The 21,789-nt window shown below is 38.0% G+C and overlaps 1 protein-coding gene across 1 annotated transcript in view; it reads left to right on the top strand.

The window, feature by feature from the left end:
• LOC121373492 (microtubule-associated protein futsch-like) overlaps window positions 1–21,789 on the top strand; it is a 104,704-nt gene that overhangs the window by 13,980 nt on the left and 68,935 nt on the right. The window contains exons 2-3 of the mRNA XM_041500161.1: window positions 10,427–10,649; window positions 14,676–14,797. Of these exons, the coding sequence (XP_041356095.1) occupies window positions 10,556–10,649; window positions 14,676–14,797 (216 nt within the window). The 5' untranslated portion in view covers window positions 10,427–10,555. The remainder of the gene's footprint in view (window positions 1–10,426; window positions 10,650–14,675; window positions 14,798–21,789) is intronic.

The following is a 21,789-nucleotide window of genomic DNA, read 5'->3' on the forward strand; positions in this document are numbered from 1 at the left end:
TTGCAGTTGGTGTGTTGTCATGGTTACACTTTCTGAACCAATGTCATATTGTTTAAAATGGCTAAATTTCCCAAGTGGTATGAAGATTTTAATTATTTTTAAAAATAAATAAACTAATATTTAGAATCTTATTGTATTCATTTCTTCAAATGGTATGCATAATAATAAGAGAAAAGTAAATTAAAAATATATATAAGCATATTTAAAACATTAAAAATAAGCAGAGATTATTATACGAGCTTGTGTGTTGTACTGATTTTACAAAACAAGTGTCAGGATTGTTGTATTACTCGAGCGAGAGCGAGTTTCATAAAATCAGTACGATTCACACATGAGTAATAATTTCTTTATTATCCACATTATTCCAAATATTATTTTCATGAATAACAAGCTAGGACCATGTCAAAACATTACAAACGTAACTAAAAAGAGACCACAAAACGGTGTCATTTTCCACTGGAGAAGCCGCATTAAGTTATGACGTCGCTTCACAAAATTACGTCATTCGCTGTGCACGTGAAATCATTATGACACACATGAGTGATACTGGTTATATTTCCCTGTGTGGATAATAAATAATAATATCTTAGTAGTATTTAAGCCTCTACGTTAACTTTTCCATCTAAGAGCCAGATGGCGCCTACTTGTGTTTTTATATAGATAGTATGAAATGTTTTAGTCGCCAAATGAAACAAATCAGTCGCAATGTAGAGGGCTGTTTAAGTTCTACTTTATTAATTTCTCTCACATAATTCAGAGCACTTCAGTCTGTGATGTTTGCAGTTCATGGTTTTGTAGGTTCTGTGCTCTGAGAATAATTAAAGCCATTTTTCTGTAAACATTCCTTGCTGGATATATTATTCTATGTATGCATCTCAGACATCTCTTTGTTTATGGATGTTGTAAACAAGTTTTTATGGCACAGGCTATAAAGTTTACAGTCTTCCAGACAAAATTAGAAAACAAGTTGTTTTTTTAATGTAATTTTGTGAGTATGTTTTGAGTGAAAAGATATGGTGGCAAAATTCCACTCAAGATGCAGCAAAGATTCTCTAGGCCAACAAAAAAGCTAATCTCTGGTTAGATCTAACTTCTAAGTTCCAGAATTGATGCCACAATATGGCTGTTTTTCATATATATATATATATATATATATATATATATATATATATATATATATATATATATATATATATATATATATATATATATATACATATATATATATATATATATATATATATATACATACATATACATACATATATATATATATATACATATATATATATATATATATATATATATATATATATATATATATATATATATATATATATATATATATATATATATATATATATATATATATACATATATATATATATATATATATATATATATATATATATATATGTATGTGTGTATATTATTTTATACATATTTGTTATTTTGCAAGGTCCCCCCCCCCCCCCCTCCCCCCCACACACACACACTAAATGTGGCTCCCTAGGTCTGGACCTAGTCGGCCTGTGCACTAATTAATACAGCTCTGGTGGGTCTATATATTTTGTTTTACTTCCTCATCTGTCTTGGTCCCTCCTCATTGACATGGTTTGGGATCGATCCTCATCGGTGGGCCCATTGGGCTATTTTTCGTTCCATGACTGGTACATCAGTGGCCATGGTATGTGCTATCCTGCCCATGGGATAATGCATATCAAAGATCCCTTGCCACTAGTGAAAAAATGTAGCGGGTTTCTTGTCTAAGACTATGTCAAAATTACCAAATGTTTGACATCCAATAGCCGATGATTAATAAATCAGTGTGCTCTAATGGTGTCGGTAAACAAAACAAACTTGGACAACAAACATGACATTTTACAAAAGTTGTATTCATTATGTTGATGGACATTTAACTGGCTGTATTGTGGAAAATAATTGGCCTTCTTATCAACTGACAAGTACTTTTTCAATTAGCAGCAAGTAAATTTTTTATACCTGTATACATTTACTCAGACATGACAGCACATACCACATCCTTTGATATACCAGTTGTGTGTCACTGGCTAGGAAGACATATTAAATGTATTACATGGGTGTTTTTCAATTATCACTCATTAGCAGGTATATAAATAACATTTACATGGTTGTGTATTACATGGGTGTTTTTCAGTCATCACTCATTAGCAGGTGTATAAATAACATATTTACATGGTTGTATATTACATGGGTGTTTTTCAGTCATCACTCATTAGCAGGTGTATAAATAACATATTTACATGGTTGTGTATTACATGGGTGTTTTTCAGTCATCACTCATTAGCAGGTGTATAAATAACATATTTACATGGTTGTGTATTACATGGGTGTCTTTCAGTCATCACTCATTAGCAGGTGTATAAATAACATACTTACATGATTATGTAATTACCAGTAACATGATTATTTTGATAAACCTGTATTCCCGCACACACGGATGACGAGCCTGCAGTCTTGCATCTGGAGTTTATTATAATGAAAGGGTAGAATCGCCGTGACTACGCCCACTTGGTATAGCGGTAACTTTGGTACAGAATCTGACTTCACTGAAATGTCAGTCTCGAAATGGAACGGTCTGTGATATATACATATAGAGCACTCAGTGTCATGGTGTGAATGTCAGGTTTCTTTTCAGTCAAAATACAGGTATTCTTTTATTGAGAATATGAGATGTTATTTCACTTAACAAGTCCATTAGTTATTCCATGATCCATTTATTGTTATATACACATCTGTGATCTTTCTTTGCATTCCATTTTATCTATTCTTCTTCTATCTGTCCATCCATTATCCATCCATCCATCCAACCACATATCCATCCATCCATCCATTCATCCATTCATCCATCTAATCACATATCCATCCATCTAATCACATATCCATCCATCCATCCATCCATCTACTGACATATTCATCCATCTATCTACTCACATATCAATCAATCAATCGATCAATCCATCCATCCATTCATCCATCCATTCATCAATTTCTCCAACTATCCATCCATCCATCCTTCCCTCCATCATGAATTAATCCTTGCTAAAGGCTCACGTTTACAACATTAATTTACTTGGGATAGATAATTGTCCATAGCACCAATGTGCTCTAGTTGTGTTGTTATTTTTAACTTTCCTTCTTAGCTCATTAGTTATTCTTTATGTGGAACAATGAAAACTGTTATGGTAGTCGGTTGAGGTGCTTGCTGGTCAAAGGCCGTGGTATGTGTTTTCCTGTCTTTGGGAAAGTGCATATAGAACATCTCTTTCTGCTAATAAAAAACATGTAGTGGGTTTCGTCTGATGACTACGAGTCATAATTACCAACTGTTTGACATCCAAAAGCTGATGATTAATTAATCTGCTCTAGTGTTGTCGTTAAACAAAACAAATTTTAACTCACGATTGAACATTATGGAGTTACCTCCCTTCTATTTGTGTGCGTCTTGATTTGATGTTAAAATCTGTTAACTTACTTCTGTCCAAAGCCTGGCAATTATTGATCCATTCTTTAAATACAAACATGATGCATTTTATTTAATTAATATTTACATACGGAAATTCTGCCCTGGATTGGGCCCCTGGCCTCTCAGAGACCGAACCCTAGGATGGACATGCTCGAAACCTTTGTGCTATATGAGCATGTTAAAGTATAACGCACACACGCATAAGGAAATCAAAAACAGTGTTAGAAATATGGTCATATTTTGATTATTTTATGTAAGAAACATTGAACAATCAAACCATACTTTGGTGGGTTTTTATGTTATTACTAGTACATGTATATATGTATATGTGTGTTTTATACATATAAAAAAATAAAAAATATATATATATATATGTATAGATTATTACCAGAGTGTTTTTTGGTATCGTCAATATCATATAATGTATTATGGTCGCCAGAGGCTCGCGTAATACAATTTTTATTCCTAATATATGATATTGACGATACCGAAATACACGAGGGTAATAATCTCTTTATCATATAAGCTCAAGCTTAATACAACATGTTTTTGTAAACTGTACATGCATGCAACTTTAATTCCAGTCTGCCATTACTAAATATTCAAATGACGTAAGAATATGTGGCGTGGTGTATTATTGAATGGAAATGACGTCAAACTCGAATGACGTCATTTTGGATGTCCTTACATCAAAATAAAGTTATGCCTATTGTTTTTTGTTTTCTGAATGCTGGACAGCTTTCAGTGTCAAATTGCCATTGAAATGTTTTATTTGAAGACTGAATGCATACATCAATCATGAAGTGTCACCCAAGTACGTTTGCTTAAATGTCAATAAACCTAGTGCCGAAACCTCGACTAATTTACATCTAATTTGCAAAGTTATCAAATTCTTAAAGTATGTGATCTGAAAAATATCACATACTTTGATTGCACTGAAAATGTAAGATATTATATGATAAATATATATATAATCAGTCTGGATATTAAGTTTTAATGACTCAATGGGTAGGTGTAAGACCACTACACCCTCTTCTCTCTCACTAACCATTTACTACCAACTCAGTAGGTGGGTGTAAGACCACTACACCCTCTTCTCTCTCACTAACCATTTACTACTAACTCAATAGGTGGGTGTAAGACCACTACACCCTCTTCTTTCGCACTAACCATTTACTACTAACTCAGTTGGTGGGTGTAAGACCACTACACCCTCTTCTCTCTCACTAACCATTTACTACCAACTCAGTAGGTGGGTGTAAGACCACTACACCCTCTTCTCTCTCACTAACCATTTACTACTAACTCAATAGGTGGGTGTAAGACCACTACACCCTCTTCTTTCGCACTAACCATTTACTACGCCACTAACCCTCTTCTCTCTCATAACCATTACTACTAACTCAGTTGGTGGGTGTAAGACCACTACACCCTCTTCTCTCTCACTAACCATTACTACTAACTCAGTTGGGGGTGTAAGACCACTACACCCTCTTCTCTCTCACTAACCATTTACTACTAAACTCTTGGTGGGTGTAAGACACCACCCTCTTCTCTCTCACTAACCATTTACTACTAACTCAGTTGGTGGGTGTAAGACCACTACACCCTCTTCTCTCTCACTAACCATTTACTACTAACTCAGTTGGTGGGTGTAAGACCACTACACCCTCTTCTCTCTCACTAACCATTTACTACTAACTCAGTTGATGGGTGTAAGACCACTACACCCTCTTCTCTCTCACTAACCATTTACTACTAACTCAATAGGTGGGTGTAAGACCACTACACCCTCTTCTCTCTCACTAACCATTTACTACTAACTCAATAGGTGGGTGTAAGACCACTACACCCTCTTCTCTCTCACTAACCATTTACTACTAACTCAATAGGTGGGTGTAAGACCACTACACCCTCTTCTCTCTCACTAACCATTTACTACTAACTCAATAGGTGGGTGTAAGACCACTACACCCTCTTCTCTCTCACTAACCATTTACTAGTAACTCGCTGTCTTTGACAGACAGCCCGGGGCGGGACGTAGGCCAGTGGTAAAGCGCTCGCTCGATGTGCTGTCGGTCTGGGATCAATCCCCGTCGGTGGGCCCATTGGGCTGTTTCTCGTTCCAGCCAGTCTATCACAACTGGTATATCAAAGGCTGTGGTATGTACTATCCTGTCTGTGGGATGGTGCATATAAAAGATCCCTTGCTGCTAATCGAAAAGAGTAAAACCCATGAAGTGGCGACAGCGTCGTTAAATAAACCATTTCTTTCTTGACAGACAGCCCAGATAGCTGAGGTGTGTACTCAGGACAGTGTGCTTGAACTTTAATTGTATATAAGCATGAAAATAAGTTGAAATGAATGAACAAAGTCTGTGTATACATACGTGTGTATAAACATTCCACTTGTTTGGTGTGAAGAAACTGGACTAGCTCTGCCAATTTCACCAGTTGTGAATTTAAAACACTGGAAAATTTAGTTTTAATTTGTTGACATAACTGCATGTAATAACTAATGTTTTGTATTTTGTGACTGGATTGGTGGATTAATGGATTTGTGGTGGGTTTGTAGGTGTATGGATGAATTAAAATTTATTAAGTAATTTATAATTGTAGCAGATTAAAATAAAAAGTTTGTTTTGTTTAACGACACCACTAGAGCACATTGATTTTGCAGATTAGTAATAAAAACATAAAAATTTAGTAGCATTAGTATGTACATGTATATCTGTTATTGTTCTTCAAAACCGGCCTCAGTGGCACAGTGGTTACGCCATCGGACTACAGGCTGGTAGGTACTGGGTTCGGATCCCAGTCGAGGCATGGGATTTTTCATCCAGATACCGACTCCAAACCCTGAGTGAGTGCTCCGCAAGGCTCAATGGGTAGGTGTAAACCACTTGCACCGATCAGTGATCCATAACTGGTTCAACAAAGGCCATGGTTTGTGCTATCCTGCCTGTGGGAAGTGCAAATAAAAGATCCCTTGCTGCTAATCGAAAAGAGTAGGCCATGTAGTGGCGACAGCGGGTTTCCTCTCAAAATCTGTGTGGTCCTTAACCATATGTCTGACGCCATATAACCATAAATAAAATGTGTTGAGTGCGTCGTTAAATAAAACATTTTTTTCTTTTTTTCTTTGTTCTTCAAAATTTTATGCCCGACCTTTACACGTACATGTAGGTTTAAAAAAACTGAACCACATGACGATCACTGCTAGGTTAAATATATGACCATTACCCACTATTGTTACAGTTAGGTTTAGGGTTATAGGGTTAGTTTTGGGGTTAGGGTCAGATTCCTTCTTTATGCATGTATCAATATATGGGGCGGGGCATAGCTCAGTGGTACAGCGCTCGCCTGATGTGCGATCAATCTTGGATCGATTCTCATCAGTGGATCCATTGGGCTATTTCTTGTTCCAGCCAGTGTGAGTGCTCCGCAAGGCTCAATGGGTAGGTGTAAACCACTTGCACCGATCAGTGATCCATAACTGGTTCAACAAAGGCTGTGGTATGTACTATCCTGTGTGTGGGATGGTGCATATAAAAGATCCCTTGCTGCTAATCGAAAAGAGTAGCCCATTAAATGGTGACAACGGGTTTCCTCTCTCAATATCTGTGTGGTCCTTAACTATATGTCCCACGCCATATAACAGTAAATAAAATGTATTGAGTGCGTAATTAAATAAAACATTTCCTTCCTTCTTCTCCAAAATGTTATACCCGACCTTTACATATACAACATATAGGTTTAAAAAACTGAATAACCTGTAGATCGGTGCTAGGTAAAATATACGACCGTTGCCTCCCTATTGTTAGTTAGATTTAGGGTTTATATGGTTAGTTTTTGGGTTAGGGTCAAATTCCGTCTTTATGCATGTATCAATATAATGGGGTGGGGGTTGTGGGGTTAACAAGCAGAAATTTTTCCCAGTGCAATGATATTTATGTAAAGACCCGACTCGTTGATGGAGATGTATGAACATGTTGGGTGTTGAGCACTGTATGCTGGCTTGTGGGTGTTATACTGTGTAGTGTAAACACTTCCAAGTCAGATTCTCTCTAACATGAGGTGTTCCTGTTTGAGTGAGACTGTTATTTCTGTACTTCCTGTCTGCTGCTAGCATGATGTCAGGATGATGCATACAAGATGTAACGGTTGTCAAGTATTTGTAATATACTCTTCCTGAAACATTCAGGAATTTATCATTGGCAGGATATATTTCTGTCTCTCTTGTACAAAGGGTGGGACGTAGCCTAGTGGTAAAGTGCTTACCTGATGCACGGCCAGTTTATAGATCGATCCCAGTTGTTGGGGCCCATTGGGTTATTTCTCGTTTCAGCCAGTGCACTATGACTGGTATATCAAAGGACATGGTATGTGCTATCCTGTCTACAGATGGAAAAGTGTTGCGGATTTCCATTCAAGGACTACATGTATATGTCAAAATTACCAAATGTTTGACATCCAATAAATCGATGTGCTCAAGTGGTGTCGTTGAACAAAACAACCTTTTCCTACATGTACATTTACATTTACCTATTTTACATTTACATTTATTATTATTATTGTTACGCCACCCTTTCCTTACCCCACCCTTTCCTTACCCTTCCCTTTCCTTTTCCTTGCCCTCTTGTTACACTGCCCTTTCCTTACCCTGCCCTTTCCTTACCCCACCCTTTCCTTATCCCTTCCTTGCCCTTTCCTTACCCTACCCTTTCCTTACCCTACCCTTTCCTTATCCCTTCCTTGCCCTTTCCTTACCCTACCCTTTCCTTACCCTACCCTTTCCTTACCCTGTCCTTTCCCTACCATACCCTTTCCTTACTCTGCCCTTTCCTTACCCACCCTTCCCTTGCTTTACCCTTTCCTTACCCCGCTCTTTCCTTACCCCGCCTTTCCTTACCCCGCCTTTCCTTACCCCGCCCTTTCCTTACCCTACCCTTTCCTTGCCTTGCCCTTTCCTTACCCTGCCCTTTCCTTGCCCTGCCCATTCCTTACCCTGCCCTTTCCTTGCACTTCCCTGCCCTGCCCTTTCCTTGCCCTACCATTTCCTTGCCCTGCCCTTTCCTTACTCTACTATTTCCCTGCCCTTTCCGTACTCTGCCTTTTCCTTGCCCTACCCTCTCCTTGCCCTTTCCTTGCCCTGCCCATTCCTTACCCTACCCTTTCCTTGCCCTTCCCTGCCCTGCCCTTTCCTTACCCTACCCTTTCCTTACCTGCCCTTTCCTTACCCTGCCCTTTCCTTACCCTACCCTTTCCTTACCCTGCCCTTTCCTTACCCTACCCTTTCCTTACCTGCCCTTTCCTTGGCCTACCCTTTCCTTACCCTGCCTTTCTTTGCCCTTTCCTTACCCCACCCTTTCCTTACTGTGCCCTTTCCTTACCCCACCCTGTCCTTACCCTTCCCTTTCCTTACCCAGCCCTTTCCTTACCGTGCCCTTTCCTTACTGTGCCCTTTCCTTACCCTGCCCTTTCCTTACCCCACCCTTTCCTTACCCTACCCTTTCCTTACCCTGTCCTTTCCTTACCCTACCCTTTCCCTGCCCTTTCCTTACCCTACCCTTTCCTTACCCCACCCTTCCCTTGCTTTACCCTTTCCTTACCCAGCCCTTTCCATACCCTTTCCTTAACCTGCCCTTTCCTTACTCTGCCCTTTCCTTACCCTGCACTTGTGTTTTTGTGTAGTTTGTTTTGACGTCTAAATACTCCTTGCTTAGCTGCTAATCCAAAACAATAGCCTTTGTGACAGCAGCAGGTTTCTTTTCTATTGCACAGTGTACTTACTATTGAGTATTGCACAGTGTACTTACTACTGAGTATTGCACAATGTACTTACTATAGAGTATTGCACAGTGTACTTACTATTGAGTATTGCACAGTGTACTTACTATTGAGTATTGCACAGTGTATTTACTATAGAGTATTGCACAGTGTACTTGCTATTGAGTATTGCACAGTGTACTTGCTATTGAGTATTGCACAGTGTGTTACTTACACATTGTACTTGCTATTGAGTATTGCACAGTGTACTTGCTATTGAGTATTACACGGTGTACTTACTATTGAGTATTGCACAGTGTATTTACTATAGTGTTGCACAGTGTACTTGCTACTGAGTATTGCACAGTGTACTTACTATTGAGTATTGCACAGTGTACTTACTATTGAGTATTGCACAGTGTACTTACTATTGAGTATTTTCCACTTACACCTGGCCGGGACATAGCCCAGTGGTAAAGCGCTCGCCTGGTACGCAGTCTGTTTAGCATCAATCCGCATCCGTGGTCCCATGACTGACATACCAAAGCAGAACTAGCTCTGGGTTATCACAAAGTTTCTCCAAATTATCTACTAAACTTTAACAATGGCAGAAAACTAGTTATTATCTACTAAACTTTAACAATGGCAGAAAACTAGTTATTTTCTAATAAAATGTAGTAAAGTTATTTTGCCAGCATAAAATAAAATTTGCAATTGTTTTTAAAATTTGCAATTGTTGAATTTGGCGACCACCAGAGCTAGCTCTGTGGGATGATGCATGTGAAAGATGCCTTGCTATGAATGAAAAAATGTAGTGAATTTCCTCTCTAAGACTATGTCAAAATTAACAAATGTTTGATAACAGCATTTGAAATTAAGACTTGTCCATTTGTCCTGACAAATGAAAATCTATTCAGACAAGCAAAATGTACGTTGGTGGTTATCCTGTGAAAATGTTCAATGCAGTTTCATTTTGAGCAATCAAAAACATCGTTCTTGTACTTGAATGAAACAAAACCATTTATTTGGACAAGTGAAAATATTGGCAGACAAGTAAATTTCTAGATTTCCATTGGACTAGTTAAAACTTCCACTTATTTCTACCACTGTGATATCCAGTACAAAACAAACTTCTTCTTCTTCCCTTTGCAGATCATTTCGAGAAGCCGAACTAGCCGACGACACAGTTTGAAACTAGATGCTGAACATCGGACGACCGTTACTCACGATATCCGCTCGCTGCAACTGGTGCGGACCGTCTAGCTGGGTAGATAGCGAGTGATGTTTGAGCTGACCACTGCTGCCAAGCTCACCCTAGTGCTTGCTATCCCCACCACGTTCGTGCTTCTGTACTGGCTATTTCGACAAGACGAAGGTGAGTGAACACAGAGATCACAATAGTGCTTGCTATCCCAACCACGTTCGTGCTTCTGTACTGGCTATTTCGACAAGATGAAGGTCAGTGAACACAGAGATCACAATAGTGCTTGCTATCCTCACCACGTTCGTGCTTCTGTACTGGCTATTTCGACAAGACGAAGGTGAGTGAACACAGAGATCACAATAGTGCTTGCTATCCCCACCACGTTCGTGCTTCTGTACTGGCTATTTCGACAAGACGAAGGTTAGTGAACACAGAGATCACAATAGTGCTTGCTATCCCAACCACGTTCGTGCTTCTGTACTGGCTATTTCGACAAGATGAAGGTCAGTGAACACAGAGATCACAATAGTGCTTGCTATCCCCACCACGTTCGTGCTTCTGTACTGGCTATTTCGACAAGACGAAGGTGAGTGAACACAGAGATCACAATAGTGCTTGCTATCCCCACCACGTTCGTGCTTCTGTACTGGCTATTTCGACAAGACGAAGGTGAGTGAACACAGAGATCACAATAGTGCTTGCTATCCCCACCACGTTCGTGCTTCTGTACTGGCTATTTCGACAAGACGAAGGTTAGTGAAGACAGGGATCACAATAGTGCTTGCTATCCCAACCACGTTCGTGCTTCTGTACTGGCTATTTCGACAAGACGAAGGTGAGTGAACACAGGGTAACCAGTTAAAACAATGGGGAAAGTTCTGGGGTGTTTTTATTTCAAATTCACGACTTTCTGAGGCTGCTTCCAAAAATGTAAATGTACATATATTATTCTAAAAGATTTGTGATACTTTAGATTGTAACTTATAGAATAAATCAATCCTTGGTGTACTGTAATTAATTAAAACAGTTTCAAGTTTGTTTGTGCTGTGTCATAGATAGACTTGATACATGTATTATTTATAGTAAGCCAAGTGTTTGGAACCTTCAGAACTGAAGAAAATATGTTGTCATCTATAGAACTGCCATGCAAAACCAAGGACTAAAACTCTACGTGTCCTGAGCTCAGATATATATAACAAATGTGTTAATCCTTCAAACAGAGTAGTTCCTGGCGAAACATGCGTTGAATTTGTAATTAAGATTTCATGTGTTCAACAAGAAATTAAAATCAAGTCTGATATCATTATTGAGGAGAAATATAACATATCAGTGAAAGATGACAAGAGAGTGTGCATCAGTTCAGATGTCAATGCCACATTAGTCAGTCTGAATTATCGATAGAGGGGTGGATTCCAAACACTTGGCTTACTTTTAAAGAGGGATATACCCTTAAAAATAGACTAGAATTCGACGTTACTTCTCAGACACACGTGTCACTGTGTTTTAAAAAAAAAGTATTCTATGGTATTAGAAACACCGTGATGACCAGTAACACTTTGGTTGTACGGAAATGAATAATATAAACAATAAAATATATAATAAGTAATGTCTGATTTCAGTGATCATAAACAGCTCTAATAGTGAAAAATATGTTGTAGTGTTTAAAACACTATGGTCTGTCCCTTTAAGATGCCAAAACAGCGGTTGCAAAACGAAGTACTAGTAGGCATTGGAACTGACAGAGTAGGAGTTGGGGGTTTATCAAGAGCTACAGACACTCAGTAATAGGGGCACGCGGGGGGGGGGGGGGGGGGGGGGGGGGGGGGGATCTATGGGCCGAAGTCTGTTACCACAGAAGTGTGCAATGTAGTCCACTTGTAATGCATAAAGTTGGTGAAATTGTTGGCTCAAGAATAGAACAAGTATGACTCGGTGGTTTTCCGTTTAAAAAAAACAAACTATTTTCAGTTTCATGTTTTTGTAAATTCCATTTCATTTCCGTTTCAGATTACAGTATGTAATTAAAGGGACACTCCCGAGTTTGCAGCAATGTTTAAGATGTTATCGACTAACAGAGACTTTTTAACGACTGTAATTACATTTTCTGCATAAAATATTAGTGGCTGTATATTAAACGTGTTTCTGATCGTTCTAATATATGTACCAGGTTACATTTCATTTTATTTCCTAAAAACTATTTTTTCGTACGTATGAAATTATTTGAAGACAAAATCCAGTTTGGGCTTCCTACAAATATTATGACGACCAGAAACACATTGAATATACAGAAACTGATATTCTAAACAAGAAAATATGTTTAATATGCAAGTTTAATCGTAGAAATATTTTATTAGTCAGAAACATCTTACAATGCAGCAAACTCGGGAATGTCCCTTTAATTTTTTTAACTTCGCGAAAAATCGTAATTCCGTTTTACATTGGGAATTCCGTCCGTTTTCCGCGATCGTGGGAAAATCACTGGGTCTACTGTGCTCATGAATCAAAACTAAATATATTTTAAAAACAAAGGCAATGAGCAGTAATGGACTGTATTCGAGGGAAACTCAAACTTTTCCTGAGGAAATTAACCCATAGAAGCCGAGCTATATATTCAGACAAGAACCAAGAAAATATGAACTGGAGTCTGAGCAACTGTGGTGAAAATAGACGTCGAAAAATAGGGTAGTAAACGTCGCATGCGACGCCTTGTTTTGCAACCACTGCAACAGTAGGTTGTTGATTGACTTCATTATTGTGTCCTCTGTGGAAAAGTGCATATAAAAGATCCCTTGCTGCATTAGAAAAAATGTAGCGGGTTTCCGCTGATTATATATAAAAATGACTAAATGTTTGAAATCCAATAGCCGATGATTAATAAATCAATGTGCTCTAGTGGTGTCGTTAAACAAACCAAACTTTACTTCATTATTGTGTCTTGTACTGGAGACATTCAAGGATGAGTTTAGCAAGTGATGTTTGAAATCCAATAGCTGATGATTAATAAATCAATGTGCTCTAGTGGTGTTGTTAAACAAACCAAACTTTACTTCATTATTGTGTCTTGTACTGGAGACATTCAAGGATGAGTTTAGCAAGTGATGTTTGAAATCCAATAGCCGATGATTAATAAATCAGTGTGCTCTAGTGGTGTCGTTAAACAAACCAAACTTTACTTCATTATTGTGTCTTGTACTGGAGACATTCAAGGATGAGTTTAGCAAGTGATGTTTGAAATCCAATAGCTGATGATTAATAAATCAATGTGCTCTAGTGGTGTTGTTAAACAAACCAAACTTTACTTCATTATTGTGTCTTGTACTGGAGACATTCAAGGATGAGTTTAGCAAGTGATGTTTGAAATCCAATAGCCGATGATTAATAAATCAGTGTGCTCTAGTGGTGTCGTTAAACAAACCAAACTTTACTTCATTATTGTGTCTTGTACTGGAGACATTCAAGGATGAGTTTAGCAAGTGATGTTTGAAACTCGATACCATTAGACACATTGGCAGTTTGGGCTATTTTCCATTCCAACCAGTGGTCCACAACTGGTTCATCAAAGGCCATGGTATGTGCTGTCCTGTCTGTGGGAAAGTGCACATAAAAGACTCCTTGCTGCTTATCGGAAAGAGTAGCCTATGTGGCGGCAGCAGGTTTCCTCTAAAGAAATATGTCAGAATGACCGTATGTTTGACGTCCAATAGCCGATGATAAGATAAAAATCAATGTGATCTAGAGGCGTCGTTAAATAAAACAAACTTTACTCTCTTTTTTTGTCTGTGTGGATGTTTTCAACTCGGCCAATAACTTATCAGGGCTACAAAATTTCGCATTCCATCCGGTGCACCATGTCTGGTACATCAACGGCTGTGGTATGTGCTATGCTGTCTGTGGGATGGAGCATATAAAAGATCACTTGCTGCTAATGGAAAACTGAAGCAGGTGTCCTCTCTAAGACTATATATACATGCATGTCAAAAATTAATAAATGTTTGACATCCAATAGACGATGAGTAATATATCAATGTGCTCCAGTGGTGTCATTAAACAAAACAAAATTTAACATTTTTAATCTTATAAAACAACCATGGGTCTTTGGATGATTTTGTGGTTGTGCCTAATTATACTGCAGCAGCTGTTGATATTTTGTTGAACAAAAATTGACTTCATGCATGCAGTATTTGTTTTCCCTTTCAGATGACGACAACTATAACTCCAATAACCGCGTCACCACGTCGAGACAAACCATCATCACAGTCAAGGTTCCCAAGAGATGTGTTGGGACTGTCATAGGCAGACAAGGATCCAACATTAAAAAGGTAAGCTCCACTGGTGTAGTAGTCCCCTACCGGTCCAACCGGTTCTGTCACCGTCTGTCTGTCCCATTTATAGTTTTCCAGACCTTTTTTGTGGGCATAACTTTATCACGTAAAACGTATCAACAGCCATACGCCGGCCCGCAATCAGCACATGTCTAATTTACACAACGCTATGTTACAAATGTTCAGCACATTTTAGTTGTTATATTTATTTGCATGGCATACAGATTTGTGAACGGTGTTCTGTGTGTGGTAATACTGGCCTCGGTGGCGTCGTGGCAGGCCATCGGTCTACAGGCTGGTAGATACTGGGTTCGGATCCCAGTCGAGGCATGGGATTTTTAATCGAGATACCGACTCCAAACCCTGAGTGAGTGCTCCGCAAGGCTCAATGGGTAGGTGTAAACCACTTGCACCGACCAGCGATACATAACTGGTTCAACAAAGGCCATGGTTTGTGCTATCCTGCCTGTGGGAAGCGCAAATAAAAGATCCCTTGCTGCCTGTCGTAAAAAAGAGTAGCCTATGTGGCAACAGCGGGTTTCCTCTAAAAACAGTGTCAGAATGACCATATGTTTGACGTCCAATAGCCGATTATAAGATTAAAAATCAGTGTGCTCTAGCGGCGTCGTTAAATAAAACAAACTTTACTGTGTGTGGTACATGTGTTTGTAGTGCTAGGGTTTCGGCCAGAGGGTAAAACGGGTATGGCGCCATACCCAAATATTTTGGCAGATGTTTTTTTTTTTTTTTTTTTAAGTTAACCTTTTGACAAAATTAATTACTCTTATCATTACTATATGGTATTCTTAACCCTAACCCTAAACGTAACCCATTTTCTTTCTGGGGGAGTCAGTGAACACACCTTCTGATTGTCAGGTCTATTTTTAGTTCAACAGTTATATAAGCTTTAGTCAGTGAACACACCTTCTGATTGTCAGGTCTATTTTTAGTTCAACAGTTATATATAAGCTTTAGTCAGTGAACACACCTTCTGATTGTCAGGTCTATTTTTAGTTCAACAGTTATATATAAGCTTTAGTCAGTGAACACACCTTCTGATTGTCAGGTCTATTTTTAGTTCAACAGTTATATAAGCTTTAGTCAGTGAACACACCTGATTGTCAGGTCTATTTTTAGTTCAACAGTTATATATATATAAGCTTTAGTCAGTGAACACACCTTCTGATTGTCAGGTCTATTTTTAGTTCAACAATTATATAAGCTTTAGTCAGTGAACACACCTTCTGATTGTCAGGTCTATTTTTAGTTCAACAGTTATATAAGCTTTAGTCAGTGAACACACCTTCTGATTGTCAGGTCTATTTTTAGTTCAACAGTTATATAAGCTTTAGTCAGTGAACACACCTTCTGATTGTCAGGTCTATTTTTAGTTCAACAGTTATATAAGCTTTAGTCAGTGAACACACCTTCTGATTGTCAGGTCTATTTTTAGTTCAACAGTTATATAAGCTTTAGTCAGTGAACACACCTTCTGATTGTCAGGTCTATTTTTAGTTCAACAGTTATATAAGCTTTAGTCAGTGAACACACTTTCATCTGATTGTCCAATAATAGAACAAAACATGAGCACAAACTTTTGTCCAGAAACTAGTTAGCTGATCTTAACATACCGATAAAATGAAGAGAAAAAAAAGGGAGTACTTTTCTTACAACAAAAGGGTCAGGATGTAGCCCAGTGGTAAAGCACTTGCCTCACCTGATGCGTGGTATTTTGATGTACCCATTTGGCTATTTCCTGTTCTAGCCAGTAACAACTGCAGCCCTCTATATTGCTCACCGATTTGGTCACATATGCGACCTTTTATTTTCATTTGGTGACTAAAATATTTCATACTATCTATATAAAAAACAAGTAGGTGCCATCTGGCTCCTAGGGGGAAGAGTTAATGTAGAAGGCTGAACTGGTACATCAAATGCTGTGGTATGTGCTGTCCAGTCTTTGGGAAAATGCATATAATATGACTCCTTGCTGCTAATGAATTTTTTTGGTAAGATTCCTCTTAAAGGGACATACCCTAGTTTCAACCCGTGAAAATTAACACTAAGTTTAGTTAATCTGCAAACCTGCAAACACATTTGGATAAAGTTACATTTCAATGAAACATGAATCTGTGACTTTGAAATGGTGAAATACCTTCTAAAATAGACTAAAACTCGACTCCATAACTGTTACTTCTCAGACGAACGTGCGTTTTTAAAAATATGAGAAAGGTATTTTGTGATGTTAAAAACACCAGGATGACCAAAAACACTTCGAATGTACGGAAATTGATAATCTAAACAATAAAATCTAAGTAAAGTATGATTTCAGTTATCAAAAAATGGCTCTAATAGTAACAAATATGCCTTAGTGTTTAAAAACTAGAGTATGTCCCTTTAAGACTACGAGTCAAATATTACCAAATGTTTGACATCCAATAGCCAGTGATTACTTAATAAATAAATGTGCTCTAGTGGTGTCGTTAAACAAAACAAATTTTATTTTAAAATAAATGTGCCATTAATCAGCAGGATGTGTTCTGATTTGTTAATTAATTACTGACATAAAGAATACTATACTCGTACAAACACCACAAACTAATTGTATGGATACTACAATCCAAACCACACATTGAGTGTTTTAACTAGAGACCTGAATTGAAATGTGATATGTGGACACACCTTTGTGTTTTAACTCAATAACTGTAATTAGTCCACAAACAAGCCCCTCCTTCCTGCAAGCTGCTGTCCCTGCAGGCTTGTTAAATATGGCTGTCATCTGGTAAAAGATGGAGTTACTTGTAATGGCATTACACAATAAAGACAGTCTGTGTGTCAGCGTGTTTATCTTGGCACGTGTTGCGTAACCCTCATGTGGACTATACACTCCACTGACCTCCACTTTCTCTGATTTCCTCACATGAAAAGAACATTGAGAATACATACGTGTATATACACACAGATACACACACACACACACACACACACACACACACACACACATGTATACGTGTATACTGATGGACAGAAGTGTTGGGTCGCACCAACTCTAACAGGAAAGATCCAGTGGCAGCAAATTGTCAGGAAGTTAACAACTGGTGTTAATGATATCCATTCCAACATTACTGACATTCAGTCCCACATTACTGACATTCGGTCCCACATTACTGACATTCGGTCCCACATTACTGACATTCGGTCCCACATTACTGACGTTCGGTCCCACACTACTGACATTCAATCCCACACTACTGACTTTCAATCCCACATTACTGACATTTGGTCCCACATTACTGATATTCAATCTCACATTATTGATATTCAATCTCACATTACTGTTATTCAATCTCACATTACTGTTATTCAATCTCACATTACTGATATTGAATCACATTAATGATATTCTATCACATTATTGTTATTCAATCTCACATTACTGATATTCAATCTCACATTTATGATATTCAGTCACATTTCTGTTATCCAATCACATTACTGTTATTCAATCACATTACTGTTATTCAATCACATTACTGTTATTCAATCACATTACTGTTATTCAGTCACATTACTGTTATTCAATCTCACTTTATTGATATTGAATGCTACATTACGTCTTTGTACTTTATATCTATAGACATTAATTACGACACTAACAGTGACTGGAATTTGGTCTACAACACAAAGTGTCCCCTTATTTATTTCTCTCAGTCTATCATGTCTCTTGTAGATTTCACTTCCTGTTGTAGATTAGACTGTAACATGTACAACAAATGTATATTTCAGTGTAGTATAATATGCTTTCATTTTCGTTTAATTAAACCTTTTATGCATGCATTGATGTCCGACTGAGGTTGAGATGTGACAACAACAACAAGTATATACATCACATCTCTTTGAGATGTGACAACAACAACAAGTATATACATCACATCTCTTTGAGATGTGACAACAACAACAAGTATATACATCACATCTCTTTGAGATGTGACAACAACAACAAGTATATACATCACATCGCTTTGAGATGTGACAACAACAACAAGTATATACATCACATCTCTTTGAGATGTTCCTTCCTGTTGTCTAGATTACAGCATATTGCTATTGAACAAAATACTTTTTATTTCTGTCCATGAATATACTTATACTGCGGAATTGATATCGTCATGACATTAATGATTCATCGTTAGTGCGCTGTTTATCTCTAAAGGTTGACGCCCAGTATCATTGAGTTTAGGAAATTTATACTCATTTCATATACATTGTAAGGCAACATATAACAAAAAAAAAAAAAGAAGTTAGTTTGTGAGTGACCCCACCCACAACGATGAAATGTTCTTTGCAAAGATTTGTTCTGTAACATTAATAGTTTATTTCTCAAGATGAAACCTACAAAAAAAAAAAAAAAAAAAAAAAAAAAATCCCTTTTTAACATTTTTAGAAAAAAAGAGATTTATTAATTTTTATTTTTTATTTTAAAAACAAATAAAAGTGTGACCTAAATTTGCCACTACATATGCTTCATCCCATCCTGTTAAATATTTGTATAGCAGTGTGAAAGCTAAAATGGTTGGAAGTCTTTCCACCTAGCAGAATGGATTACATGTACTAGTATATAGTATGTTGGGATGTCACTCAATATTCCATCCATCTGCCCATCTATCTATCTGTCAGTCCATCTGGTGTGTATTGGCAGCTGACTGCACCAAATAATACACTATACATCTTGGAAGATTAAAATTAAAACTTACCTTAATATTAGGGTTTCTGCCGGATGGTAAAACAGGTATGGCACCATACCTTAATTGTTTTGCAGATTTAATTTTTTTTTTTAAGTTAACTTTTTGACAAAATTATTTACTCTTTATCATTACTGTATGATTTTCTTAACTCTAAGCCTAAACTTAACCCATTTTCTTTGTGGGGGAGGTCTCCCAATACTCCCTATTGACTGTGATAGCATTGATCAGTTCCATAGTGCCAAACATTTCTTTCTGGCAAATACACTGCTTATGTACCTAACAGAATGAATTACATAATGCCTTATAAAATGCCATTCAAAATTCCATCCGTCTGTCCGTCCGTCCGTCTGTCTGTCCAATGACTGGTATACACTGGCAGCGAGCCACATCAAATAACACACTACACTCTGGAAGAATGCAATGGGTATGAATGTAATTTTATTGTGCCACAAGTACTGGCATCGCGCCTTTGATTCACACTCTTCAAAGTCACCTGGTATTCTTTGATTCTCTGACATTTTCACGTCTGCCAAAGCTCAGGTGAGAAAATAACAATATGGCCACCAATAAAAAGGTGCACAGGAAATGCGCAGATCTCTACCTCCCCAGGAAAACAGCGCCCTCTGCTGTCAGTTTTGTCCGTCTGCTTGCTGTCTGCTGGCTGGGTGCCCAGCACGTCTGCGAAATACCAGTGCGTTGAATAACACAGTTATTTGACACCTGATAATGTTACTAGATGGCGTATTACTGAAAGATGCAGTAATAATTATTTGTACATGTTTGTTGTGAGTGGGCGGGATTTAGCTCAGTGGGTTGAGTGCTTGCCTGAGATGCTTGCGTCGCAGAATCGAACCACCTCGGTGGATCCATTCAACTGATTGTTTTTTTTTTATCGTTCCAACCAGTGCATCACAACTACATGTACATGGACAAAGGCCGTGGTACGTGCTATCCTGTCTGTGGGGAAAGTGCATATAAAAGATCCCTTGCTGCATTAGAAAAAAAATGTAGCGGGTTTCCTCTGATGACTACGAGTCAGAATTACCAAATGTTTGACATCTATTAGTTGATGATTAATTAATCAATGTGCTCTAGTGGTGTCATTAAACAAAAAAAAACATTAATGTTAAGATGTACCTTATATCATGGCTCACACTGGAATGAATTTTGGTTTAGCCAATTTTCAAATATACAGTTGAATCCCGTTAACTCGAACCCCGTCGGTGCTCGAGAAAGTGTTTAATTCATCGGGTAGTTCGACCCAACCATTCGGTCAACACCGTGCAAGTGTAACTCGGAACTTCATTTTTGGTTCCAGCATTACGGTGTATTCGACCCTTCTGAATTCAACCCAACGAGATTCTACTGTATATAGAATTATAGAGTATTAAACAGGTGTGTGATGCTAATTGGTGGAATTCCACTTTAAAAAAAATCTTCATGCCCCCAGACCCCCCTAGTCATTTCGTGCATTCTGCACTCGATTACATGCCTTCAGCGAGCATGTATCATTTTCAGCATTTTTAGAAATGTTTCAATCACATGCCTGATTAAAATGTTATGAATTTACGGAATATTACTTTTACAAGCCAAAGACTAAATGTTGTGGCAATGCAATGGAAAGGATGTGCCATGCGAAATGGCTGAAAGAAGGGACGAAAGTTAAGGTTTTTTTTCTTTTTTTCTTAACAACATTAGTAGAGCACATTAATCTATCGGCTATTGGATGTCAGACATCAGGTAATTCTTACATGTAGTTATCGGAGGAAACCTGCTGTTTTTCCAGTAGCATCAAGGAATCTTTTATAGCAACTTTCCCACAGACAGAACACCACATACCACAACCGTTCATATACCAATCATGGGGCACTGGTTGCTATGGTGATTAAAACCCCAATAAAAAGACAGGTTCGCTGAGGTGGTTCGATCCTTTGCCACAGACACCTCAGGTTTGCGCTCTACTCGCTGATCGACTCACAGGTAGATCTCCCATCTTTACCAACTATTTAACAGGCCCATAGGAAATGGGGGAGGGGACCTCTGATCCCCTCCACTTAAGGACAAATATGTACATGAATGGGGTTTTTATCCCTACTCTGTATAAATAAGGATAAAAATCTGGCTTGGTCTCCTTCCCCACCAATAGAGACTGTAACCCCAGAGATGAGCCCTCCCCCCTCCCCCCCCCTCACCCACTCCAAATATCGTTCCTACAGGCCTGTTTAATTATTTATTATGTAACTA

This window comes from Gigantopelta aegis, chromosome 5 (genome assembly GCF_016097555.1).
Source record: "Gigantopelta aegis isolate Gae_Host chromosome 5, Gae_host_genome, whole genome shotgun sequence".
Classification (NCBI taxonomy): domain Eukaryota; kingdom Metazoa; phylum Mollusca; class Gastropoda; order Neomphalida; family Peltospiridae; genus Gigantopelta; species Gigantopelta aegis.